This window comes from Peromyscus eremicus, chromosome 1 (genome assembly GCF_949786415.1).
Source record: "Peromyscus eremicus chromosome 1, PerEre_H2_v1, whole genome shotgun sequence".
In the NCBI taxonomy this organism is placed as follows: domain Eukaryota; kingdom Metazoa; phylum Chordata; class Mammalia; order Rodentia; family Cricetidae; genus Peromyscus; species Peromyscus eremicus.
The window spans coordinates 186,650,899-186,678,840 of NC_081416.1; the positions used below are offsets into that span (position 1 = coordinate 186,650,899).

General features: G+C 38.5%; 1 protein-coding gene across 1 annotated transcript; it reads left to right on the forward strand.

Moving 5' to 3' along the window:
- LOC131894124 (zinc finger protein 345-like) lies at positions 1–27,932 on the forward strand. Its single transcript, XM_059244301.1, has 6 exons — positions 1–106; positions 1,622–1,714; positions 5,052–5,152; positions 21,266–21,374; positions 24,080–24,206; positions 25,079–27,932. The coding sequence occupies exons 4-6, from the start codon at positions 21,345–21,347 to the stop codon at positions 27,097–27,099; spliced, it is 2,178 nt and encodes a 725-aa protein (XP_059100284.1). The 5' UTR covers positions 1–106; positions 1,622–1,714; positions 5,052–5,152; positions 21,266–21,344; the 3' UTR covers positions 27,100–27,932.
- Positions 27,933–27,942: the final 10 nt, after the last annotated feature.

A 27,942-nucleotide genomic window follows, 5' to 3' on the forward strand; every position in this document is an offset into this window, starting at 1 on the left:
CCTGAAACCTCCCCGGAGCCGCAGTCTCCGCGCGGGGGCCTGGGAAAGTCACCAGTCAGCAGCGCAGTGGCGGGAACCGCAGCCCGGCGGCCCTGGAACCTCCCAGGTCAGAGGAGCTGCGGGGCTGGGACACGAGACGGGAGGGACCGGGGTGTGCACCGAGGCTGCTCAGAAGGACACTGTCAGCCCCCGCTGGCTTGCCCTTGGTGGTGGCGGCGCCTCCGCCGGCCACTTACGTCATCCCCTGCGGCCTGCTGCGGCGGTTTCCATGCACTATAAGCTGCATGCTTCCCTGTGGACCGCGAACCGCTTTCAAGTGTTTGTCCGTCACAGTTCTCTCCCTTGCTCCTCGCTTGCTCTCTTAAGTGTTGTCTGTCTGTCTGCTTCTCTCATGTCCTCAGGCGGAGACCGACTTTCGCTCTCCCCTCTGGCACTAGGCCTGTTGCATGTGGCGTGTTCTCTTAGCAGCCCACCCTGGCCTGCCGCCAGAGGTACACGGTTTTCAGCCGCTTTATCCTTACAGTCACAGACTTCAGTATTATGTTGTTGATTTTTTTCCATTGTCGGGAAGTTTGAGATCAGGTGAGTCTTACCATAATGTTTTTCACTTATATTAGGGTTGCCAGACTATTCTGTCATAAAATAATGCTTAAAATAACCTAGTAGAGCATTTGCATTGTCTTGTTTGCAAATACGGTTCTCTTTACTATTATGGTAGTGCCAAGGCTTATAGAATTTAAATTCATCCATGCTTTCTAATTCCCCTGTTTTACCACTTGCCTATTCAAGACATAAGGCCTTTGCCCCTGAGTCTAGGCATCCTCAAAGAGCTCTGTATATAATAATGACATGAGGAACCAGTGCAGATATGATTAAATAAAATATGTTTAATCGAGTGCCACAGATATGATTGTAAACATTTAGCAAGCCTTTTACTTCCTATTAATTTTTCTTCTAAGATATGTGCAGTCTAGGGTTTAAATACAGCATTCAGCAATGTGTCTTCATATGCCGTGTTCTCATGTTACATCTTCTGTCCAGGGAAGCTCAGTATGAGTGCTGTGAGATTATATCAGGATACAGTAATTTATAATTAGCACACTCATTATAGATTGAATCAAAATTTTAGAACGAATCATTTGAATAATTGTGAGTACTCACCTGTATCAGAAAAATGCCTCATTGGTTGAAGAAAAGCACTCTACCCATGCACACATGGCCAAACTGTCCTTTTTTATTCCCAAATTTGTTGACATTCAGTGCTGTGACTGTGTACTTCTTGTGGGAGGAATGGGAATGCCTAGACCCTGCTCACAGGGACTTTGGTAGAGATCTGTTGGAGAAGTACAGCACTCTGGATTCTGAGGGTGAGAATAGTTTTCTTACAGTCGCTCTTGATCTCCTCAGGTTCCTGAGAAAACTACTCTGCATGAATGTGAGCTGTGTGTGAATTAGTCTCACATCTCAGAGAGGAAAGTGAAATCCTCAGAGAAAGAGAGACACTTTTCTTGATATGTTCTTTCTCTGTCATGTTTATCTTATTGACAGGTGTTAGCATCTTTTATTTTTGTTCCATGAAAAGTTTTAGGTAACTTCTGAAGAATCTCTTTCTCTTGTGCAGGGCCCACATTGCTCAGTCAGTCCTGCTCACCTGTGCATCAGAACAAAGAGCCCTGGATGGTAAAGAGCGCGGAGACAGTAGCAAAGGATCCAGGTATGATAGAGGGTCTCAGGAGGGGTTGAAGACATGGGGAAGGGCTGAAGTGACAGTAGAAACAGGACAAGAAATTGGTTTTGCCACATTCTATTTCATTATAAGTGATTCTAGAGAATTCTGCTGAGAAAAAAAAAATCTCAGGATTATCCTATTGTAAGTGTTTGAATTATTAATAATTATTAATACTCAGAGGCAAATATAATTTTTTTGACTTTGCATGGGAGTGATGCTGCCTGTCTTTCATTCGCATCACTGATTGTGGTTTTAAACCAATATTACGTGGTTTCATTACTATAATTTTAATATAGTATTCAGTTAGAATCATAGAATCCTCTTGGTTTGTCCTGTACATCCTGTAGTTTCTTCAAGTTCTGTGTTTTTTAGGGTTACTTTCTCTATTTCCTAAAATAATACCTATAGGATTTTGATTTGATTTGCCTAAAATCTCTGCTAAGTATTATACTCCATCTATGTTGTCTTCTCTTTCGTACCCCCTGTTGTCTTGTCTTCAACACTCCAAAGCTTGCGTCACTACAATTTTTATAGATTTTGAAATTGCCTCTGTGTTTGATCTTTCTCTCATAATTCTTTTTTTTTTTTAATTGGTTTTTCGAGACGGTTTCTCTGTGTAACTTTGGTACCTGTCCTGGATCTCGCTCTGTAGACCAGCCTGACCTCAAACTCTCAGAGATCTGCCTGACTCTGCCTCCGGAGTGCTAGGATTAAAGGCGTGCACCACCACCGCCCGGCTCTCTCATAATTTTTGAAGTCAGTGATTTTTCAGTTTTATAGATTTTAGGAAGATTTTATACATATATATGAATCCCTGTAGTATCTTGGTACAAATTACTTAGAATCTTTCTAGAACATAAACATCCTCTGCAGTAAGCAGTTGTTCTTAGTATTTGATGAGTTATGAATTTCTGAAATAACTGTTGTCCATGGAAAACAAAGTTTCTTAGACCCAGGCTGAAAGTAACACCTGCCTGTGATGTGATTAGAAACAGTAAAAGGCAGTTTGAATATTTGTGCATGTAGGAGAATGTTAGTAGTCGATTCCCTCCTAGAGTCTGTGATCTTCACTGTCACTGGATTTTGGCCAGATTACCTGTGCCATGCATTTATTTCCTTCTGTGGAGCTGGCTTCAGATGAAACCAGAAGGCCTCTGTTACCCACAAAATGGGCATTTTTTTTACCTGGCTGATTGGGAGTATAGCACACAGGATCTAAATCTGGGTATGGCCATTGGTATCTCTGACACACACACACACACACACACACACACACACACACACACACACACCCCAGCCTGCATATCACTTTTTGACACTATGAGTGTCAAAGATATTTAACATAGAGTCCAAGATATTTTTAGACACTCTGCATAGACTGCTGACTTCTTAATATCTTCTTGTTGATATGTTAAAAAAAAGTAATGTATGTGGATTATGCAGCTTATGAAGAGGTCTTAACTTTCTCATGAGTATTTCCACTTTTAAATTTCACAATTCTGTTTCTTATGCAAGAGGTCCTCTTTCTTATCTACTGTCCTATAAAATTACTGTCCTTTAAAATTTTCTGTGTCCTTGAACTGTGTACCCACTGATGTAATGTTTTGAGTGTAGTAGATATCCTTCTCTGTTCTGATTAGGGCAAAATGATTCCCCTGTCCTTTTGTACGTTTAAGATTGTATCTCATTGTCTTAAATATGCTGAAGTATATTCCTATTGTTCTTACATCCTTCAGACCTTTTATACTGAGCAAATGTAATGTTTTGTCACAGTCCTTCCTTGGATATGTTGACATGATCATCTGTCTTTTCTCATTGAGTCTACATATTTGATGATTTACATTGATCAATTCATAGGTGTTGAAACATTCGTGCATTCCTGACATTAAATCAGCCTGCATTCCATTTTCATATAATTTAGAAACAATTTGTGTGTCTATGTTGATTCTGTGATTTTTTTTTTTTTTTGCATATATTTGTTTTGGCTCATCTGCTTTGGGTATATGGTATCACCTGCTTTGAGTGTTGAGGTAAAGTCATCATACATGATGACTTTCTAGCATTCCTTTCCTTTGTGTTTTATGCAAAGTTCTTCTTGTGATATTATTATAAGGTTTTTCTGAAGGAAAAGAGCTATGTGCTGAATCCATCTAGTCTCCAGAAACTTAGCGGAAATTCTGACTGCTTCAGTCTCAACACTGCTTAATGCCTTTTCTAGTTTTAGAACTGAGAAGATTGAATTGTTCACTTGTTTTTAGGAAGATCACAGACTCTAGGAGGGAATCAACTACTAACATTCTCCTAAATGTTCCTAAAAACAATTGTTCAATTGTTTTTTCCAATTTCTTGGTATATGATCATCCACAGTCTTCTATAAGTAACTCTGATGTCATTGGGATACACTAGAAAATCCTTTTATTGTTTCTAGTTCTATTACTTGGGAATTCATTCTTTTAGTTTGATTTAGGTGAAAAATGCTTCATCAGTGCATTTGTCAATTCAAAGGAACGAGTCTCTTTCCTCGACTCATATTGTTGTCTGGTCTCTATGAATTTCTATACAACCTTTCCAATATATTTCTATATACTGTTTTAGATTGACTTGTTCTTATGCCTGTAAGTTCTCAGCCACATAATTTTGGGAAAATGTCTTTTACAACCAGCACCTATTGCTGCTAAAACTTTTCAGTGTGTCTTTGTTATTCCACTTCTCTGTCACTGTTTTTCATGAGCAAATAGTCAGCCTGACACTCTTAAGAAAGTCGTTAGTTGTCCATTAATTCTGTCTCACTGTTCATTGATTTAAGTCTCCACAGTAACTAATTAAGGAACCATAAACTAAGTGCTAGATAGGTGGTTCAGCAGTTAAGAGCACTTGTTGCTCTTGTAGTTTCCAGATTCAGTACCATGTGTGTGCATGTTGACTTAAATCAGTTTCCAAATGATCTATTGGCCTCTTACGGCCACTGCAGGCACTTCATGCACGAGGTGAACAGACCCACCCCCAGAAAAATACTCATGTACATAAAATTAAAATAAATCTTAAAGAGAAACAATAGATGATCTAGATTTATTACAAAAAGATTCAAGATAACAGGATGGGAAAGAACATGGAGGTGACATTGCTAATGTGAGAGTAAGTATATAGCCTGGATATGTGATTTCAGATGGTCAGACTAAAGAAATGATGTCAAGTCAGTAATACGTGTTGTTTGAAATGTTTTGGAAGTTTCATTGATCAAATTAACTCCCTATCGCTCAGCTCTAATTGCCAATTCCCATAATGTTTCCTCACATCTCCATATTCATATTTTTTAAAAAAGTACTGAGTCCTGGCAGTCTTGGCTGTATGAGCATGAGCCACATCTCTGAAGACAACTGACTCGACCTCTTCCAAGGCCAAGTGTTGCCTGTAATATCTCAGGTACTGATGTGATGATCCCTTTCACCCCTGCTGGGATTTGAGCTTTGTTTAATCTTATGCAGGTTTTTTGCATCCAGGCACAACTTCCATGGAATCAGTTCTGCAATGACATTCATGTGACAGATATGGGAACCAGATCAACTGTGTCTGTGTTGTAATTTCCTTATAACCCTGAGAGCCATGATGACATGAACAAACAGTTCATATCACAGCAGCAGGGAATCCGTGGGTGGCCTGGGGAAAGTCACCATTTAGCTAGGCAGTGGTGGCAACCACAGCAGACCTCCAGGCAACTTTGGACCTTCCCAGGTCAGAGGGGCTCCAATGCTTGGAAATAGGTAGAAACAGGACCAATGTTGTGATCAGATCTCTGCTGCTGGTCATTGAACCATGGAGTATGATATTGGCTATGGTTATCGTAATCCTGTCAGTAAATTTTAGATCATGTGAACTTACCCTGATGTTTTCATTAATCTGATGATTGCTAGGATATTTATAAAAGCATGATCGGGTAGTGAATTTGCATTATATGCTGTCTGAAAACATGTTTCTCTTTGTTATTGTGGTGGTTACAAAACTGCAATTTAAATTTATTCATTCTTTCTAACTCTCCTGTCTTACCATTTGCCTGTTCAAGAGAGTGGCTTTTCCCCATGACATCCAGGCATTCCCAGAGAGGTTTTTAGATGTTAGTCACTTAAGGTGGCACGGCAGATTTTATTGAATCATGAAGAATATTTTAGAAAGCTTTATTGCTATGGTTGTAAACATTAACATTTACCAAACAAACTGTTTTTTCCAGTTAATTTTCCGTCTGAGACTTATGCAGGCTAGGATGTAAATACATCATTCAGAAACGTGTTTTCACATATGTGGTGCTCAATATTCCAGCCTAAAGTGTGGAAAAGTACAGTATGCGTGCAAACCGTGAGAGGATATCAGGCTACACTGTTTTTACGGTTATGAGATTCAGTATAGGTTAGGAAAGACTTAGAAAGCATCTGTTAAATAATTCTTGTCACTCAATTGTGTGAGAAAAATTCACTCCAATTGTGTTTTGTTTCATTGTTTCAGGAAAGCACTCTTCCTATAACAAATGACCAAATTGGCCTGGTGTTGCTTGGGTTTAGCTTTATTTTCTTGAATAACGATATCACTCTGTTGCTATGTTGGGCTCAGATTTTACCATGTACACCAGTGTCTTCCCTCAAGGGAATCTGCCTGCCTCTGAGTGCTGGGATTAACACAGTGCAGGAACACAGATGCCTCAAGCACTTACTTCTTTTGTTTTACATTTCCTTATTTGTTTGTTGTAAGTGGAGTTTTCCTGTCCCACCTGCCAGCTCCCAAACAACCACTCAGAGAGTCTAACTATTAATTATAAATTCTTGGCCAATAGCTCAGGCTTACTACCAAGTAGCTCTTACATTATAAATTAACCCATATTTCATATTTTTGCTCTGCCGTGTGGCAGTACCTTTATTAGCATGGAATTTTCATCTCCTGTTCTCTCTGTGTCTGGTTCAAGACTCCTCTTATTCTGTCCTTCTTTCCAGTATTCCTCTGCCCTGAAAACCCTGCCTAGCTATCGGCCAATCAGCTCTTTATTGACAATGAGAACAACACATTTCTTTTTAAAGATTTATTTATTTATTTATTTATTTATTATGTATACAGTGTTCTGACTACATGCATGCCTGCAGGCCAGAAGAGGGCGCCAGATCTCATTAAGGATGGTTGTGAGCCACCATGTGGTTGCTGGGAACTGAACTCAGGACCTCTGGAAGAGCAGCCAGTGCTCTTAACTGCTGAGCCATCCCTCCAGCCCCAAGAACAACACATCTTAACAGTGTACAGAGGGATTAATCCATAGCATTTCCCCCTTATTGTCTAATTAAAAGAGCAGGTTTTAACTTTAACATAGTAAAATCATATACAACAAAACAGTCACCAAGTAAGAATTATAATTATAACATCCAGTCCATTTGTATTTGGCAAAATTAGAGAAAATACTCTATTATCTATCTTATCTTTGTGAGTTTAAAGTTTTATGCCTAGTTTACCTTTTATCACACCTAAGGAAAACTTTGTCTAATTTAGTCTTTAACTCCAGCAAAGACCCCAGAAATGTGAAATGTTACCTAATGAAAGGGACATCTGGCTGCCTGGACAGTCATCCAGAGTTCTGTAACATTGGGACATCCATCTTTGGCCTATGGGCCTACTATGTCTGACAAATATTTTTGTAAAGCAGGGAATTTTCAAGGACTGTCCTACTTTGTTATCGAGGAGTATGGGGGTCCAGCCCCTGGATAGTTCCCTCCCAGGGTCTGGGAAGAATCTTCAACCAGCTGATAATTAATCTTTGAAGAAAAGAAATGAATCTATGTACACGAAACTCCTTGGTCCACACACTTTATTATTCTGTGATAGTTCTCTCTATATAAGCTTATACTCTCATTTTTAGCTCCTTTCTTGCCCAATTTCTCTTTACATTTATCTGTTGTCCCCTCTAGGTTCTATCTTAATTCCTTCATCTAGTTCTGCCCCTTCTAGGTTCTCATCTATCTAGTTTTTTCCCATATTAGCTCCTCTCCCATCTCCTTCTCTCTCATCTTGTTCTTCCTCATCTCATTCTTCCCCATCTGACTCTTCCTCATCTTCCATCTCATCCCTCTAGTATTCTCTTCTAGCCCTTCAAACTTGTTCTTCCCCATCTCAGTTTGTTCCTTGCAAGTTCTTACCCATCTAGTTCTTCCATTCTCTTTTCTCTTCTTGTGCCCTGGAAGTCCTAGTATATATACACTTGCAAGCAGTAAATTCTTCGGCTGCGCAAAGCTGGGCCTCCAGGGTCAAACAGAGGGGTTATAAGAATCACATAGAGGGGCAATAACCATTAATTATTTTTTGCAACCCCATGACCAATGGGGAAATGAATTTAACTAAAAGCTAAATTCGGGTAATATCTAAGAGAGAGATCTTATGTGCTCAACTATACGTCTTAAACGTGATTGGTAGAAAATGTTAAGAATCTATAAGTTTCTAGGTCAATGGGAGAAAATAAAACTGTCTTCTTTTTTCCTGTGGCTCTTATCTGTATAAGCTATCTGTCGTTTTTTCTGTAGGGTGGGGGGAAGTGTGCTCAGTCATTAGGCAACCTGTGTACAGCTAGATGCCTCTGGTGATAGTTTAAGGGAGATCTGGAACTAGAGGTAAGGTTTGGGAAAGGAAGAAGTAAAGCTTAATTGGCACATCCGCCAGTCCTTCTCAAACAGGTAACCTGGATGCTTAAGTCTGTTCTTAGAGAGTACAGAGGTATCTCTAATAAGGTACTTTCCTCCATCTAGGGATGGACCTGGCCAAATGCTGCCAATGATGATAATTACAGGGAGGCTTGAACTGGGGTTCTGGCTGAGCATAGCTGTCAGCACAGAAGGTTATCTAAATATTCCTAGGTAAGGAGTTAGCGGTCTATAAAGTTAGTAAGGCTGTAAGAAAAGAGGGTCCAAGCTAAGTTGTGTAAAGCTATTACTTAAGGTCCACCTGACCTAGGTGGTGTCTCCTTGTGGAATTTACCTTAAATCAGGAGACTTTCATGTGGACTGTTGTTACTGCTAGTCCTTGAAAGTGGCTAAGGGAGATATCTGATTCCAGAGAAAGCCTTTCCTGAGGCTGTTCTCCAAATACCTTGAATGTGTAAGTCCAGGGAGTGATAAGTGCACACTGTTAGCCCTTCTTAGGGAAAAGTCAGTTGGGAAAACTATGAAGGCACACATGATTTTCATAACAGAAGACAGCTGATATATAACAAGCCAAATAGTACCAAAAGCTCCTTGGAATTTGGCTTCCTCTGGAGGAAATCCTTGATCCCTCCAGGTAGTGACTTTGCCATAACCTGCTGAGTTCTTATGATATATTCCTGCGGCCCGCAGCAGTTCTCGTTTTTTCGTTTAGTTAAAAAAAAAGTGTTCATTCTCTCTCTAGGACAGTGAATATGTAGATAAACTTAAATTTGCAGATGACTAAAAAATGATAAGTCATGACTAATTAATATTGATACTTAATCAATATTGTATCAATACTATATATATTTATAAACAATAGTCTATATAGATGGCAGGCTGAGGATTAGTATAACCATCTAATAGGTATAGCTATATATAGTTAGACTATTTCTGTCTTAGAAAGGGAGCAGAGGAGTAACATAAAAAAATGTATCAATAGCCAGTATGGCATAATATGGTCAAAAGTGTCTGAATACTGTGATTATGACTTATCAAAAGAAATGGTTAGTTTGGAACATTAACTGTATCTATTAATCTTTGGTTAGTGGTATTAATTTGGTTAACCTGTATTTTGAGGAGGCATAGTTAAAGAGTTACCTGAGTCATGAGCACCTGTGGGACCAAGGCTGCAGCTGAAGCTACCTAATTTAAATTTGTAATCAATGCAATATTAATCTATTAGCTATGAGAAAACAGTAATAACCTGTGTCAAGGTATACCTAGCAAGACTTACATACAGAACAGTTGTCATAAGTACATGAGGAGAATATCTGATAGTACATACATTGCAGAAATTATACAATCGGTAATAGAACGTTTTTTAAGGGCATTCCAGCCCCTGGGCTGGAGAGTTCAGTTCAGAAAAAAAAGGGTGTATGACAAAGGGGGCTGTATCTGTGGTTACTTCCTGCTGATATGGGGGCGAAGCTGGGGGTCTTGAAGGCTGGAATACAGTGGAAACCCAGGAAGCGCAGGCAGTTTCAGGCTCTGTGAGACACGCGGTGTAGCAGAATTTTTTGTCTCATGGGCTGGAGGGCATGATGCAGGGCTGAGCCGGACAGCACATCCGTGTGGGCTGGAGGGTGGGATGCATGCAGACCTGCAGCTAGACAGCATGTCTGTGGTCCAGAGGATGAAAACCTGTAATTCTTTAAATGGTTAGAATTTCTGCTGGAAACAAATATATGTATTAATGGTAGAACATGCAACTGAGGAGTTTTAAAGATGAGGAGTTTTAAAGAGGAAACTTTTTCTCTTAGGTGTACCTATGGAATATTAAATGCATGGTTAGCAGATGAGAGGAAGGGATACCAGGCCATAGAAAGGGAAGGCTCCTCCCCCACCCAGAGAAGAAAAAGAAATTTTGTAAGTGGGAGATAAGAACTGTAGTTAAGTTGCATTCCTTCCAGTTCTTCTTGGCTTGCAAGCGCTGGCAAATTTTGATCTCCTGAAGCTTATAAGAACCTTTTTAATAGACAAAAATCTTAGACATGTTAGCAATATAACAGTGGTAAATTTTGTCAGAGCAAAATTATGAATCTTTGGAGTCTCAACAAAACATCAGGATAGCCAGTGAATTAAATCTGAAATGTGTCATTTATATATATCTCAAGTCTTATTTATCTTTTGACAAAAATTAATAAAATACATTTAGAATGGAATTATTCTAATCATATTTCTATAAGTTTTGATATCATTGATGAACAGTTCATCAGAAAGATCTGGAATTGTATCAGTTTTTTCATAAAGTCAAAGCTCAATATTACGAACCTAGAGGTAAATAACAGCCTGTAGTCAGACTGTTAACTAGGAGCGAGCGCCTTTGTCCTGTAGCGGTCTAGTCATGTGGTGTGACCAGGCAATCCAGGATACATAAAGGCGGGTCATGTATCCTCTTCCTGACATGAAAACATCAAAACCTTTTTAAATACCAGTGAGAAGATCATAGAGGCTTAGGTGTAACTTTGTTGCTTGTCCTGGGGATAATATGGAATACCTGTAGTGGGAGATATGAAAAATTAAGCTGCATAAATGCAAAAATGAGCTGCATAAACACAATACCCTAAACAAAAGTAGGAACTTACAGACAATATAACAGAAATATCTTTAAATTTGCATTAATAAACTAAAATTCCTACCAATGTAAAATATTTTAAGATTAATAGTTGTTAAATGGGTTAAAGTAGATTCAATAATCTACTTTTTTGAATCACAGCACTTCTATATCATATCCCACCTTTTTCTTTTAGAAAGAGATTTTTTTTAATTTAACTTCTTTGTTTAGCTTTTTTCCTGAATATGACTAATAACTACTTGTAACCAACCTCCTTAAATGATAATAAATATTCATATCCCATCTTTTTGGAATGTAGGCATTGTTCTTAGATGACTTAATGCATTTTGGCGGTGTTGGTATCTTTGGGGGAACCTTGAGTAGTTTAAGAGATATGGATGATTAGATCAGGTGGAAGGAAGAGGGATCTGATGAGGCAGACTCTAAAATTTGGAAACAAATATAGGTGGTCTAAGCCAACAGAAGCAGATGATCTGTACACACCCTGAGAAAGACAAATCAGCAACTCAATCAGTTTGAAATGATGATACTTGGCATGGCTGAAGGTAAGTATGGCAACTTCTACCAATGCTACTTGAAGAGAGATAGCTTTGGAAGGGACTAGTGTTTGGAGACCCTTGTGTGTTAAAGGGTGAGCTAGGGAGTGAGAAGGGAAGATAGTAATAAGAGACTGAAAAGTTAACTTCTTTGATTTGTGTTAAAGAAATTCATCTGCAGCCAGGGGTATATTATTGTATTTGAATACATGAAGGTGTAGCTTGAAAACTATACTTAACAAGCATTTTCATCCTTTCTTTTTTAAACTGACCCTCATGACCTGAAAACCCAGAGATAAATTCTGCTCTTTGGACATCAAAGCAGCCATATTGAATAGCATTAGTGGTGGTGTCTTGCAGCTGACAGTGGCAAAGAAAACAAACAAAAACAAACCAGTAAATATAACACAGAACACTCACAAACTCAAAGACAACCAGTCAGAAATAAAACATGCAGTGGCCACCGTTATACATTCAACTGGGCCTAACTGATTTTCATCTTGGCTCCCATGTTTATAAGGAAACTTACAGATACATCAGAAAATAGACCCATCCACATACAGAAAACAGATAGACAAAACATTCCAAACAGCCAGAATTGGGCAGGCAGATGTGTTTCACCTTTTCCTCTGGATGAGAGTGAAAGGATATTGTAATTGCATGAGAGGGGAGTTATGTTTTCGGGTGTCCCATTCTTAGGAATCTGCCTGGGATGCCAGTACAGGAAAAGGTGTGTTAGGTTGTCTGGTTTGGTGGAAAAGGAGGAGGATATCTGGCAAGCCTGGGATCAAGGAGATGAGGGTGGAAAAGAAATAGAGTTTGCTGCTTTAGTTAAGTGGTTCCTTCCGAGCTAGGGGATAGAGCAGGTTGGTACCACTGGAAAGCAGTGGGTATGGGGAATACCCCAAATATACTGCTGGTAAGGCTATTCCCCTCTTCTAGCAATAGAGAAAAGATGAAAGGTGGGTCCCAGAAACTGTCAGGACCAAAAGTTTGACCCTGAAGGAAGGAGATGATTTGCACTGATGCTGTGGTGACTAGCTGAGACTCCCTGTTGGTGATAACACTGGTTGGGTCAAGGGAGCCAGGGATCCCTCAGTCATCCATGGCCAGACTTAAGAGGTCAGCTGGAGGGTAATCTGAGCATAAAGGACATGAGGACACTCATAAGACCACTGTCCCATGTGGTGATATATTGTGTATCAAATAAAGCTTGCCTGAGGATCAGAGGACGGATCAAGTCCGTAGATTAAACATAGAAGCCAGGCAGTGGTAGCATGTACCTTTAATCCTAGCACTGAGGAGGCAGATGTCTGTCTGGATCTTTGTGAGTTCAAAGACACTTTGGACTACAAGAAATTGATTCAGTCTAGAAGAGAATCAGAGGCAGGCAGGGGTGGCATATTTCTTTAATCCCAGTACTTGAGAGTCACATTCCTTTAATCCCAGCACTAGGAAGGTTGAGATAGGAAATGAAATACCTGGGCGATGAAACGCATATGAGTGAGGAGACAGGACCTAGAGGCCTTATTGGCTGAGAAGGCCTTTCAGCTGAGGAGCTCTCTGTGAGTTTGAGGCCAGCCTGGTCTGCACAGTGAGATCCATAACAGGCACCAAAACTACACAGAGAAACCCTGTCTTGAAAAACCAAAAAGGAAAAATCATCTTGGATTTTTTTCTTTATTGAGTATGAAGTGTCCTTCCCAGTATTGTTTGATGAAATTTGAAGTCTATTATGTAAAGAGTTGGGCATGGTAGCACAAGCCCTTAATCCCAGTAGTCGGTTGGCAGAGGCAGGTAGATCTCTGTGAGTTCAAGGCCAGCTTGGTCTACAAAGTGAGTTCCATGACAGCCAGGACTGTTACATGGAAAAACCCTGTCTCATTTTTTTTTTTTTTAAAAAGTGAAGTCTATGTTGTAAGATACTAGAATGGCTACAGCAGCTTGTTTTTAGGTCCATTTCTTTGGAATATCTTTTTCATACATTTTACTCTGAGGTAATATTTATCTTTGATGGTGAGGTGTGTTTCCTGTATGCAGTAGAAAGAGGGATTCTGTTTTTGCATCCATTCTTTTAGTCTGTGGCTCTTTATTTGGGAATTGAGTCTATTTGTATAAGGGGATATTAATGACCAACATTTATTAATTCCTGTCTTTTTTATTGGAGAATTGAGTATATTGATATCGAGAGATATTGTTGTTTATTTGGTTGTCATACATCTGTTTTTGTGTGTCTCTGTGTTTGTGTACTGTCCTTTTGGTTGCTGGTGTGATATTTATTTCCTGTGTTTTTCTGGGTGAAGGTAAACTCCTAGGGGCTGGATTTATGCATAGATACTGTTGAAATTTGACTTTATTGTGGAATATCTTGAGTTCTTCATTGACGGTGATTGAAAGTTTTAGTGGGTATAGTAGTCTGAGCTGGAACCTCTGGTCTCTTAGAGTCTGCAGGACATCTGTGCAGGCCCGCCCTTCTAGCTTTTAGAGTCTCCATTGAGAAGTCAAGTGTAATTCTAATTGGTCTGCCTTTACATGTTTCTTGGCCTTTTTCCCTTGTAGTGTTTAGTAGTCTTTCTTCATTTCATATACTTAGTATTTTGATTATTATATGGTGACGGGCCTTTCTTTTTTGGTCAAATCTATTTAGTGTTCTTAACACTTCTTGTCCCTTAATAGGCATGTCCTTATTTAGGTTAGGAAAACTTTATTCTTTGATTCTGTTGAAAATAGTTTCTGACCTTTTGTGCTTGGATTCTTCTTCAATTCCTGTTATTCTTCAGGTTGGTCTTTTCATAGTGTCCCAGAATTCCTGCATGTTTTGTGTCAGAAATGTTTTAGATTCAGCATTTTCTTTGATGAATATATCTATATCTTCTATCATATCTTCAGTGCCTGAGATTCTTTCTTCCATCTCATATTCTGTTATTGATACTTATGACTCTAGTTCCTTTTCACTTACTAGATATTTCATTTCCATAATTCTCTCACTTTGTGGGGGTTTTGTTTGTTTTCAATGCTTCTATTTTCATTTTCAGGTCTTGAACAGTTTTTTTTCTTTGCTTCAACTATTTGCTTTTTTCTTTAAGTGATTTATTCATTTCCTCCATTTTTTTTTTAATCTTTTCCTCAATTTTCTTAAGAGATTTATTCATTTTCTGTTTAAGGGGCTCTACCATCTTCACATGGTTGGTTTTAAGGTCATTTTCTTGTGCTTCATCACTGTTGGATTATTCAGGGCTTGTTGTGGTAGGATAGCTGGGCTCTGGTGATGACACATTACCTTGGCTGTTGTTGATTGTGTTCTTCTACTGGCATTTAGATATCTGGGTTTGGGGTAATTATAGTTCTAGGTGCAGGTTTCTGAGTTTGCTTTGGTAGAGGGGTGCTGTGTTCTTTGTTTTGTGTTTCCTCTCTGGTGTTCTGGCTGAAGTGTCTTGTGGTTGAGTAGAGGGTCTTCCACTCAAGTTGACTGATGGAATTCTGATGGCTGGTATAATTTCTGGTGGAGCAGTCATTTTTCTACCCATGTTGGGGTCTGGAGTCATGGTGGCTAGTGTGGCATTTGGTACAGCCATTCCATTGTAGTTGGCAGCCAGGATAATGTGAAGGGGAGATGTAGGGTTTTTGGAGGTAGGTAGGTTGGGGGCTGAGGGGGGACACACCATAGGCGGGTAGCCTACCTGTAGTTCTTATGGCTAGCATGTCCTCTGGTCATGCACAGGGTTGTCATGGCCAGCATGGTCTCTTGTAGAGCAGCAGGCTTTCAGGGTAGTTGTTTGACTGTTTTTTGTCTTTTTTTTTTTTTTTTTTTTCATACCTAGCACTGTGGAACATTGGTTGTTTTTTGTTTTGTTTTTTTCAAGACAGAGTTTCTCGGTGTAGCCTTGGCTGTCCTGGAACTCACTTTGTAGCCCAGGTTGGCCTCAAACTCAGAGCCCATCTGCCTCTGCCTCCTGTCCTGGGATTAAAGGTGTACACCACCAGTGCCCGGCTGTGTGGAACATTTTTAATATGTACTTATTGGGCATTATTACTGTACTATGAGTAATCATAGAAACCAAGGAAAGCAACTACCAAGCTGTGATACAGGACACAGCTTTATTGTGCAAGTCTGACACTCACATGATCAACCAATATATTTATAAAGTCTGAGCCATGAATAATGTTAAACAGAGTGTTTTATATCCTTCTGTCCCCTGCATGCTTCCAAACTCTCCCCACATTCCAGCATTCCAGAATGACATCGACTCTGACTGGATATCTTCAGTTTATTTGTTAAGTCTGCTGAATTATTTCATATGCAGAAAAATTTCACTTGTGAACAAGACATACCAGAAATAATTTAATGTCCTGAGGTTAAAGGGGCAGATAATAGTTACAGAGGAGATACAGTAGAACACCACAAGGGTGCTGATTATTGCTAATCCTTCCAGGTAGCTCACATGGGCCCATGCTATATCGGTAGACAGATGTACCATGCCAGCCAGGTTGATTGTGTGGCACTAGGTGTCCACATCTCTGTAAGGGTTCTCACTTAGTCATAGTTAATACTGATGACGAACTTGAGACCTTCCTGAAAGAATATCAAGACACAGCTCTGTGCATGCCAAGGAAGAAGTCTTCAAATGAGGTAGGATTTTAAAGGATCTGACATAATGAGTGATTTATTCTAATTGCATACCCTTCAGTGTTTCTCTTTATCCCATTTTCTTCCTTACAGCCATCAGCTAGAACTTTAAGCACACAGGCATTCCAAATAAAGACATATGTGGCCTGAATTGTAATATTTATATTTTAAATTTATTTTTATTGCATTGGTGTTTTCCTGCGTGTTTCTGTGTATGAGAGTGTTGGATCCCCTAGAATTGTAGTTGCAGAACAGCTATGAGCTAATATGTGGGTTCTAGGAACCTGGTTGCTTTGTAAGAGCTACCAGTGCTCTTAACCACTGAGCCATCTCTCCAGGCCTGAATTGTAATATTCTACCTATAAGTGCATTCACATGGGTTCTGAGTGGTCACTATTCTTACACAAATGTTTGCAGGCAGTTATAAAATATATCCACATTGAAAGGAATGATACATTTTACTTAAAGAAACAGTGTGAAGCCTTCTTAGACACTGATGGGAATGGCTATAACTCGATCTGATGACAAGTTTATAATATTGAGAAAAAAACATATTTGGTGGATAGAAAATGTACCTGTTCTCCAAGACCACATGACACATATGGTAAATAATGTACTGTATCTGCCAGGTAGAATGAAATGAAATGTGACCAAAGGGTCACATATCACATTTTAAGTGTTTTCTACTACATAGAAATGCTGATGTGCAATGATATAAAATCTTAGAACACCTCAAACCTTTTATCAGGATGTGACTGATCTGGGGTTGTGACTGTGAGTTCATATTAGAGATGATTTTTAAAAAAAAAAAAAATCTGGAGAACCAACAGTCTTCCCCTGCCCTGTATCACCATGGAAGCATTTTTTTTTTTTCCTGAGCTATGAGCTTTGAGATGCTGTCATTAAAAACTATACTCTTCTATGACTAAGACAATTCTGAGTTGTTCATTTCTAATGATCTCTACCCTTAAGGTTGCATCATGGTTTTGGGGCTCTTCCTCCTGTAAGCCTCATTCACAAGGGCAAGTATTTTTAACTAACCTTCTGAGACACAACCACTGCCAATCCTCCATTACCTATTATTTTCTCTATTCTTAACTCATTTAGAGCTCTTGTTCCTATCCCAAGGTTCTCTGTGTAGACGGTTTGGACTTCATATATTTACAATAAGCAGCTCTTTTTGTAGTGTTAGCCCCTTGTGTGAAGAAAACCTAAATATTTACTGAACTTCCTTAGCTACTATGCAGTCTTCATGTAGTTTTCAGGCGTTTGGAGCTTTGTACTCCATGAAATCTCTTTTTCATTTTTCCTGGTTAATTTTTGTATTCCTGGAATCATTCATTCACTGTTTGAATATATCTGAATCATTAAGTTTTTAAATCAGGTTTTCCTCTATCTCTTTTAGTATTTAAAGTTTTTCAGGAAGGTCCTTGAACTAGTTTGTGTTGATTGTTATGTATGGTGAGAGATATGGCTCTAATATCAGTTGTCTGCACATAGATAATCTTTTTTCCAAGCAGAGAATTTTCAAAAGACTCTCTTTTCCTGGGCTTGTCTTTGATGTATTTGGCTTATATTATATCACTGTTCTATTCAATTTTCTACATACTTCATGGTAGGAACATTCTGTCTTTGTCCTTGTACCTCTGTATCATGATATGGGGTCAGGTCCTGTGATACCACTAGAGTATTCTTTCTTAAAGTTAATTTTTATATTTGTGATTTTCCTGTAACCATTTCCATACTCTTGAAGAAAATTTCAGTATTTGCCTTATGGGATTACATCAATTCTGCTGATTGCACCATTTGTAGGGAAAAGGGGCTGGATAAAGAAACCCACCCTGACCCTGGAGCCAAGAACTAGGGAAAGATGGCTCAGATAAGGCCAGTGAAAGAAACATAGTTTGGCTCAAATCAGAGCCATCTCTGCCCCTGGACAACTGACTTGTGAAACCAACCAATCACAGAGCAGAACAATAGAATCCTGGCCCTGGGGTCCAGGACCGGAGAAAAAAACACAGCCTGGGTTTGGGACTTGAGCCAGAGAAATGAACACTTTATCCCCAAACCCAGAACCCAGAAACAAGTTTGGCCCTGAAATCAGGACCATCTCTGTCCCTAGCCCACAAAACTGACCAATCCCTGGGCAGAAAAAAAAAATAACCAATCACTGGTTGACTCCACCCCAAAGACATCATCTGTAAACTGTTCTGCCTGGTCAGTTGTGAGCTGTTCTCTCCACCCTGGTAGAGGCAGCTACTCTCCTGGACTCCTCCTTCCCAAATCTCTTTCTCAGAAGAGTTTTGGGTGTGAAGACCTTCATTCATTGACTCAGAGAAGAACCTTGCTGAGACATCCCTTAGTGGACAGAGCAAGAGAGAGCTGAAAAAGTAACACTTTTCTCTGGAGCCAGAGGAGATTGCTACATTTCTGCAGTTTCTTAGGTGGGAGAAGCAGAGCTCTGATAGGAAGCCCCCTTAAGTGGGGGCTGAGCAAAGCTCAGCTGTAGTGGCTCTCCAGTAGAGGAGCAGGATAGCTATATCCTTCGAGGAGACCATACCCCATCACACCAGGTATATAGCCTGACTTTTCCCGAACAGTTAGGATACCCTTGCCTGCAGAGCTCCTGGCAGCTCCAGGCCTGACTTTCCCAAACCGTCAGGATACCCTTTCCTGCTGAAGCAGTTCCAGGCCTGACTTCCCCAGGCAGTCAGAAAAACTTCCCCTCCAGGGTTGGGCTACCTCTTCACCGCTCCAGCTGGCAGAGCTGTCCTAAGCAGCTCCAGGTATGTGGGATACCTCCAGGGTAGAGCTGTCTTGAGCGACTTGAGGTGTCCGGAATATCTCACCCTCCAGGGTTGGGCTGCCTCTTTACAGCTCCAGCCACCAGAGCTGTTCTGAGCAGCTCAAGGTGTTGCCCGACTCCAAGGTAGTCAGGACATCTTTCCCCAGAGTTGCAAAACTCACATTTTGGTGCCAGATCCTGGGACCAAACCCACAGAGTTGCAACAAATTCATTTACACCATTCCATTCATCAGTCAGTGTGCATGAAAGTCCATTTCTTTGTGAACTATTATTTTTTGCTTATTTTTTTTCTGAGTGCCTTAAAAATTTCTTCATATAAGTGAATTCATGATTACATAGCATTATTCCTATATATTTTGAAAGCTACCTGAATGGCTTAAAATTCTAAATTTATTTCCAAATTGTTATTATTAGTACATAGGAAAGGTAGTGATTTTCTTTTGTTAGTTTTGCACTTCTCAATAATACATAAAGCACTTATCCAGTCTAAGTCTCCTTAATTTGTTTCTGTTATTCAGACTTCTGTAGCTCACTCTTACGACCCTGGATTCAATAAGACTGGGGAATGTATGCTTCTTCCTCTCCTTATGGTTTTCCTGCTAATGCTGTTTATCTTTTCTCTGCACTTGTACTCTTGGTCTCAGTGTGACACACCTGCTGTTTACTGTGTTGATTCATGTTCCATTTCTTCCCTTTTTTTTTAAGGGGTTTATCACAAAATCTGTTCAAGTTTGTTGTATGACATTTCAGTTTCTACTGGGATTCTCTCTTACGGCTTTCATTATGTGTATTTCTTTTTTTAATATTCTTGTTGGTAAAATTACTAGTATTAATTTTCTTCCCTCTTGTTAGAAAGGGTAGTTTGCTGGTTGGAAATAGTTTAATACTCCCCAGCTCTCCTCTATCCATTTATTTTTTTATGTAAAATGCTTTATTTGCTGTATTTCCTGGCCAATTTCACTCTAGTTTTTTTCTGTTTATACTTTGCTGCTATGAGCCGCAGAAAATGCAGTAGGAATTCAGCTGACTATGGCAAAGTTATAACGTGCAAGAGTAAAGAATTTTTCCAGAGGAAGCCATGGGCTCACGGAGTATTGGTGTTATTTTGGCTTTTCAATATATCAGCTCTTTTCTGGTATGAATTTCATGTGTGTTATTATAGCTTCCCCAATTGATTCTTTTTCCTAAGAACTTCTAAACAGTGTGGAGTGATCAATCTTTGGGCATATACAATTAAGGTATTTGGATAACAGTCACATGGGCAAGGCTTCCTGCTTCCTGGATTTTTAGCATTAGAATCAAATGTCTGCCTTCTGCAATTACCTCTTTTAGCAACCATCCAAGGCCAGGGCCAGCTTTGGACAAAAGCACTTTATAAGAGATACCTATCAAACATCCAAGGACAAATGGCAGACAGTATAAGTATTCCTGACCACCTGCTAGTCTCCAGAATTAAGGTAAATATCCATACAGAGACACCCCATAGGCTTGGTTGACATTAGGTACATAGCTTTGTTGTGCAAATTAGTCTCAGACCCTCACTTTTCTCACAGCCCAAGTGGCACCTCTAGACTTCCCCTGGAACAATATACCAAGAACAAAAGGGGTCGTTACATATCAGGCGCATTCAAGCTATGATACAGGTAACCTAGCAACCAAGTACACTTGCCCTGCCAGACCAGAGAGTGGCAGAGGCAGAGGATTGGTGATTGTAGGGATATGCAGATGGTTGATGGAGAGAGGAAGGAAAGGAACGAAGATGAGAATAAGGTGGAAAGAACTTAGTTAGAACTATGAGAGGACAGGAGAAGGGACAGAGAGGAGCTAAGTATGAGAACAGAATTGAAGCTGTGTAGATAGAATTTTGTCTTTCAAGAATAAAATGAATGGACTAAAGAGCTCAGTGTACTTAGATTCATTCCCTCAGATTAATTCCATTCACTGGTAGCCTTGCTTCAGGAACACTGGGGAAAAGACTTTTAGAGGTTAGACCCTAGTAGTCTTCAATACTTTGCCTCTAATTATGATTTGCAATGTTTCTTCAGTGGATGACCTTTGTTATTTCAGAAACTTCTTTATGTGTCTTTTCTTCTCCATGCAGTTTAGGAGCCAATGTTTCTGGATGCAAAGATTAGGTTCATAATTACTTTCTTTCTCAACTCTAAATACATCCTCCTGTGCTCACATGTCTATAGGAATGTTGAAAAACTTTCTAGTATCATTTTGATTTGGGGTTCTTTTTATGCAGTTTGGTATTGCTCATAACAGAATTGTATTAATTTTAGCTTTGTAGTTTTTACACGTTGATGTGAAATTTCAACAACAATTCCAGACATAGAAACTCGGAGAAGAGCAACAAGAAGAATGAATGCTTCTCTAGTAGACGCTTCCGAGGTCAGTGTCATGTTTTCATTTCTTTGAAATTTGGTTTTCTTCTGAAACTATTCAAGATTTTAATTCTCTGCCTCTGGTAATATTATCTGAAGTGTTTATTTTCTATGATTTGTCTTCTTTTTCTTCTCTGATAGTCAAGAGTAAGTCAATAGATCCATCACCTACTTAGCATAGCCTTTCTAATTATATTTTCATTCCATGTTTTACTTCAAGGGCATAAATTTCCATAGACTTAAGACCTGCAATTCTTTAAGAGAATCTATTGCAAATGATCGTCAAAGAAACATATTGATGGCCAGTATCTACATAAGATGGACTTGTTTCCTTTTATATTAGTGTAGAAGGAAGTTCTCATGTTCCACATAGATTGTATTTTTGTGATGATTGGGTTTCCAGAAGCAGGCTTATGAATGTGGACATGCAAATGTATAAGCTTTTTCAGTGACATCATGGAGCAATTTAAGGAAAATTAGAAGAGATTCATGTCTTGAATCCCAATAGTAAATATATCAGCACTCTATAGAGTACAGATGTTGGACTGAATAAGTGTCTTGCTTTTGCCATAAAACTGATATGTGTATGAGCAAATGCAGATTGTAGTATAGTAGTATCTGTGACATCTAATATTACACAGTAATGATGGGAGTGTGGCCAATGGAAATCTATTCATCAGAGAACTCCTGATCATACCATTTTTCTCAGTTGTAAGTCGTCAATAAACCAATGATTATTTTCTCTTTCTCTTTTGATTTATTTTTCAGAAGGGCATAAGCACCAATGTCTCCAATTTATATTACATCTTGTGGAACATATTCATAAGAATTTTCTGGAGAGAATTAAATTGGTGCTGTGCATAAGCCATCAATTTTGTCCCAATTAATCACTTTACTCTCATTTTGGAGGTGTAAGGCTCCCTCTACCCTGTTTTCCTGTCCCTGAAGCTATATATTACATAGGGAGAGATTCTGAAGAGTTGTGGTGATGGGCAGGTTTCCCTTTCTCTTTTTACAATTACATTTTATTAAAGTATATGAGTGTTCTTCTGCATGATTTTATGCACACAGCATGATGCATTATGAACATTGATCCCTGAGCTTGGTATCAAAGCCTTGGTACTGGAGTCAGACAATGTAATGAGCAGCTATATGTGTAGAGAAAGTTAAATTAGATTTCTCTGCAGGAAGAGCAAGTGCTTTTACCTCTGAGCCATTTCTCTAATGCCAAGGTTTACAATCCTGTTGTATATTTGAGACACAGATAGTATATAACCTTGCATCTTCTATTTTTTTTTTTTTTGAGAAATGAAGGAAGAATTATAAATGACACTTAACTATAACCTAAAATCCTGTTAAATGTCTGAGCTCAAATACTGAAGAAAAGAATGGAGTTGAAATGAAAAGATTTTTTTTCAATTGAGTCAATCTCATGATAATAATATGTTCAAAATTAATGAAGAATTAGTGCATTCTCAGAAATCGTAATATATTTGTTTCAGAGAAAATGTTTCTACTTCATCTGAATGCATTGTCCCATATACCATTTAATTTCACATATATTTCTATCTATTCTGTAGTGAAACACCATATGGTATTCATGAAATTGTTATTATCTCTACTGTTGAGTTAACTTGTAGAAAAATTTACAAAATATTAATTCTGTCTATTGCTGATTTTTCTATTTACTTAATGGTTGTGAAAATAATTTCATAAAATAACTGCACAAAGCATTTGAAACTGTTGTTTGGTACCTTTGCTGTATGTGCAGATGTTCCACTCACTATTCAAAGAAAACACTGATTTTAATTCATACATGAACTCTGCATTCCATACTCTTTATCTTTGTTTTAGAAAGGGTGAAGAACTGCATCCAGGTATCAGGATCTCAATTGAACATGTTAGAATATAGTATGGTGTGGCCCAGCTACAAATAGGATCAATCCATTGTCCATAGTTTAGCAAGGTCTGACATTTGTAGAATTTGGAAGCACAGTTCAGTTTTGCTCATTAAAACTTGACCATCTGGGGTTGACCCAGGGATCCTACTTGATATTAACACATACCTCACAAAGGTAAGTTTCTGCATGTAGACCTCACAAGGGTTTTTATTCCCTAAAAGTTTGCTAACTATGAGCCTATTATGTCATCTTCCTTTCATAGAGATAGAAAGTACAATACAGACAATGACTATTTTAGCAAGTATTTTTTATTATAATTAAATGTCAGTGTTATTTTATGTATGTGGGTATACTTACCTAAACATATGACTGTGTGCTATGTAAGCCTCCTGTCTGTAGTGTTCAGAAGCAAACATGGGTTCCCATGGAATTGGGGTTAAAATCTGTTGTATAGTGCTACAAGGATGCATTTTCAATGACTGTAAAAGTCATTTCATTATCTAAACACCAGGAACCATATTCAATTGCAGTGATTATGGCAAATCTTTTACATCTTAGAAAATGTCAGAAAATTCATAAAGGAGAGAGACCTTGAGAATGTTAGCAATATAGTAAGTCATTCACTACATTGTCTATGGAAGAGCAGCAGTGATTAATATCTAACACATTTCTGCAGCCCTGCTAGAAAACTTTGCACAAATACCATGCCTCATCTGTGTCACCGGAGTGTCTTTTAATTCTTTAGGCTCTATTACCTAGGAATGCATTTTTGTCCAGCAGCACATGGTATATATTTAATTTCCCTTTGCAGACTCTGTTATCATTCAGGGATGTGACTGTGGACCTCTCGAAGGAAGAATGGGAATGCCTAGATTGTGCTCAGAGGGCATTGTACATAGATGTAATGTTGGAGAATTACAACAATCTAGTCTTTGTAGGTAAGAATGTTCTTCTCTAGAATTCCTGATACATCCTTTTTATTTACCTACTTTGTTTATATATAATCTCTCTGAACTGTCTGGACACTCCCAGAAATAAGGAAATTCTGGTTATCCATATAACTTTTTCATGGTGCTTACCTTACACTTATTTTCCCTAGAAGCATAATCAATGCTATATTCTATGTGATCTCTCCAGCCCCCCCTCTCTAGTTTTTAAAGAAAATTTCAAAGTGCAAAGAAAATTGAATATCCAGATCATGGAAATATATTGCAGTACACACAATAATTGGAATATTTTGACTTTACTGTTGAATTAAACTATTGATCTATTTCTGATTTTTCAAGTTTAGAAGGTTTAAATAAATAAATAAAAAGCTGTGGCTAGTGAGCATAGTTTTTTGTTTGGTTTATTTGGATGATTTTAATCCTAGAAGTAGGGATGCTGAAGGAAGAGGGTATGTTGAGTTCCATTACAACCTGGGTTAAATAATGAGTTTGAGTTCCTAGCTGAGCAAAGCTGCCCAGTTTGACTCAGTCTCAAAAACCTGTGCAAGAAAATAAACAAACAGTATTCGTATGTTGCTTCAGGGAGCTCCTAATTATTGCTTAACCTATTTTTCCTATCTTCTGCAAGGTACACAGTTTAGATAAGAACGTGAAGGGCACTGTTGGTCCTTGTGGTTTGATAATAGATCAGAGTGGAGGTTCTTCTGAGTATCCTTTTAATAAGACAGAAAAGACCTCTGGCGAGAGCTCTTATGTTTCAGAATTGTTAATTTTTATGTTAGAGAAATTTTAAGGCAGATCAGTTATGAAATCTCTTATTCATGCATTAATTCATGTTTTCCCTAATTGTGCTAATTTTCCAGGAAACCACTGCATATGTTATAAATATGAGAATGTCTTGGATGAAAGATCAAAGCATACTGTTCATCAGCATGTGTGTACCCAAGCAAAGCCTTGTAATGAGCCTGGCAAAACTAGCGATAGCACAGGAATCTTCAACAAGTACATATTTGGTAACCACGGAGATTCCTCCGTTGAGTCATTAAATGTAAACAGACATAAAAATGGAAGCCCTGCAGAAGAACCTTGCAAAGGTGTAGGCTGTTTAAACTGTTTAAATTTGTGTTTCATCATTAGTCAAAATCAAAGTGTCCAGGCAGAAAAGATAGAAAACAAAAATACAGAGCATGATAAATCTTCTGACTCTAAACATAAACTCATCCTGGGAAGAACCAGTAGTGGAAAGAAACCACACCTAAGCCAGAAGTATGGAAAATGCTTCAAGATAGACTCAAGGCTTAGTAGTCATCATAGAGAAAATACTAAACAGAAACACAAAGTTCATTGCAAGTTCCATTATGGAGAAAAAAACAACAAATGTACAGAGTGTCCTAAGTGCTCTTACCATACGTCAGAATTTAAAAGACATTCCAGGGTGCATTCTGTTGAGCACACTTCCAAATATAGTGAATGTGACAAATCCTCTGTCAGTTCTTCAGATCTTAGAAAACATCAGAGATTTCATACAGGAGAGAAACCTCACAATTGTAGTGAATTTAACAAATCCTCTACCATTGCCTCACATATTAGAACTCATCAGAGAAATAGCAGAGATAATCCTTACAAATGTGGTGAATGCGACAAATCCTTTATCAATTGCTCAGTTCTTAAAAGACATCAGAGAATTCATACAGGAGTGAAACCTTACAAATGTAGTGATTGTGACAAATCCTTTATCAGTTGCTCAGATCTTAGAACTCATCAGAGAATTCATACAGGAGAGAAACCTTACAAATGTAGTGAATGTGACAAATCCTTTATCACTTGCTCGGTTCTAAGAAGACATCAGAGAATTCATACAGGAGAGACACCTTACAAATGTATTGAATGTGACAAATCCTTTATCAGTTGCTCAGATCTTAGAAGACATCAGAGAATTCATACCAGAGAGAAACCGTACAAATGTAGTGAGTGTGACAAATGCTTTACACAGCAAAGCCATCTCAGAAGTCATCAGAGAACTCATAGACGAGAAAAACCTTACAAATGTAGTAAATGTGACAAGTCTGTTATCAATTGCTCAGTTTTTAGAAGATGTAAAAGAAGTAATACTGGAGACAAACGTTTCAAATGTGGTGAATGCAACAAATCTTTTATCAGTTGCTCAGTTCTTAGAAGACATCAGAGAATTCATACAGGAGAGGCACCTTACAAATGTAGTGAGTGTGACAAATCCTTTATCACTTGCTCAGATCTTAGAAGACATCAGAGAATTCATACCAGAGAGAAACCTTATAAATGTAGTGAATGTGACAAATCCTTTACACAGAAAGGCCATCTCCGAAGTCATCTGAGAATCCATATACGAGAAAAACCTTACAAATGTAGTGAATGTGACAAATCCTTTATCAGTTGCTCAGTTCGTAGAAGATACCAGAGACGTCATACTGGAGACAAACCTTTCAAATGTGGTGAATGCGACAAATCTTTTATCAGCTGCTCAGTTCTTAGAAGACATCAGAGAATTCATACAGGGGAAAAACCTTACAAATGTAGTGAATGTGACAAAACCTTTATCACTTGCTCAGATCTTAGAACTCATCAGAGAATTCATACAGGAGAGAAACCTTTCAAGTGTAGTAAATGTGACAAATCCTTTATCACTTCCTCAATTCTTAGAAGACATCAGAGAATTCATACAGGAGACAAACCTTATAAATGTAGTGAATGTGACAAATCCTTTATCACTTGCTCAGATCTCAGAAGACATCAGAAAATTCATGCAGGAGACAAACCTTATAAATGTAGTGAATGTGACAAATCCTTTAACCAGAAAAGCACTCTTATAACTCATCAGAGAATTCATACGGGAGAGAAATCCTAAAAATGTACTCATCTCTTAGATGACATTAGAGTATTCATACAGAAGAGCAACATTACAAACATAGTCAATGCAAGAAATCTTTGCCCACAAATCACCCTGAGAACATATCAAAGAATTCATACAAGAGAGAATCTTTACAATGTAATATATGAGGGAAAGCCTTTACTGCCTCTCACATCTATGGAAAACCTCTGAAAAGTCATATAGGGGAGAAAAGTTTCCATAGGAAATAATGTGGCATATTCATTCATATTCTGCCTTAGTAATACTTAAGGCTTCACGCTACAGAATAATTGTGAGCATGAGAAATGTGAAAGCTTTTAAATAACTTTCAAATCTTAGAATACATCAAGAGTTTATACTGAGGGAAATTCTGAAAATGTTTTCTTTTTAAACTGTGAAACGTTCAATACTTCAATATGAATATAAAACACAGAAACCTGTAGAATGTACTGTTATGTAGCAGTTTACTGGAGATTGAAGCGATCCCTCTTGGAAGGGAGCTGACTAAAGCATGAAATATACACCTTCAAATAGCTTCAAGAAATCTCTGAAACTGACAGGATTCAGTATGCTTAACTCAAGAAACTCAGACAGATCATACAGCTTGAAGAGGGTTTGATAAAATGATCTATCAAGATATGATGCTCTTTTACTTGTAGATATGCCTGCAGGTGTTCAGTGTGTTCCAGGTGTCCTATATTCATATGCTGTATCCCATGCTCGTTTGGAGCTTCATGATAACGACTGTGTTTGAGTCCCCTGTGCTCCAGTAAGCAACTGCTTCCCTATATTCCTCGAAGTAACTGCAATAAATCTCATTGATTCAACAAGTTTGACTTG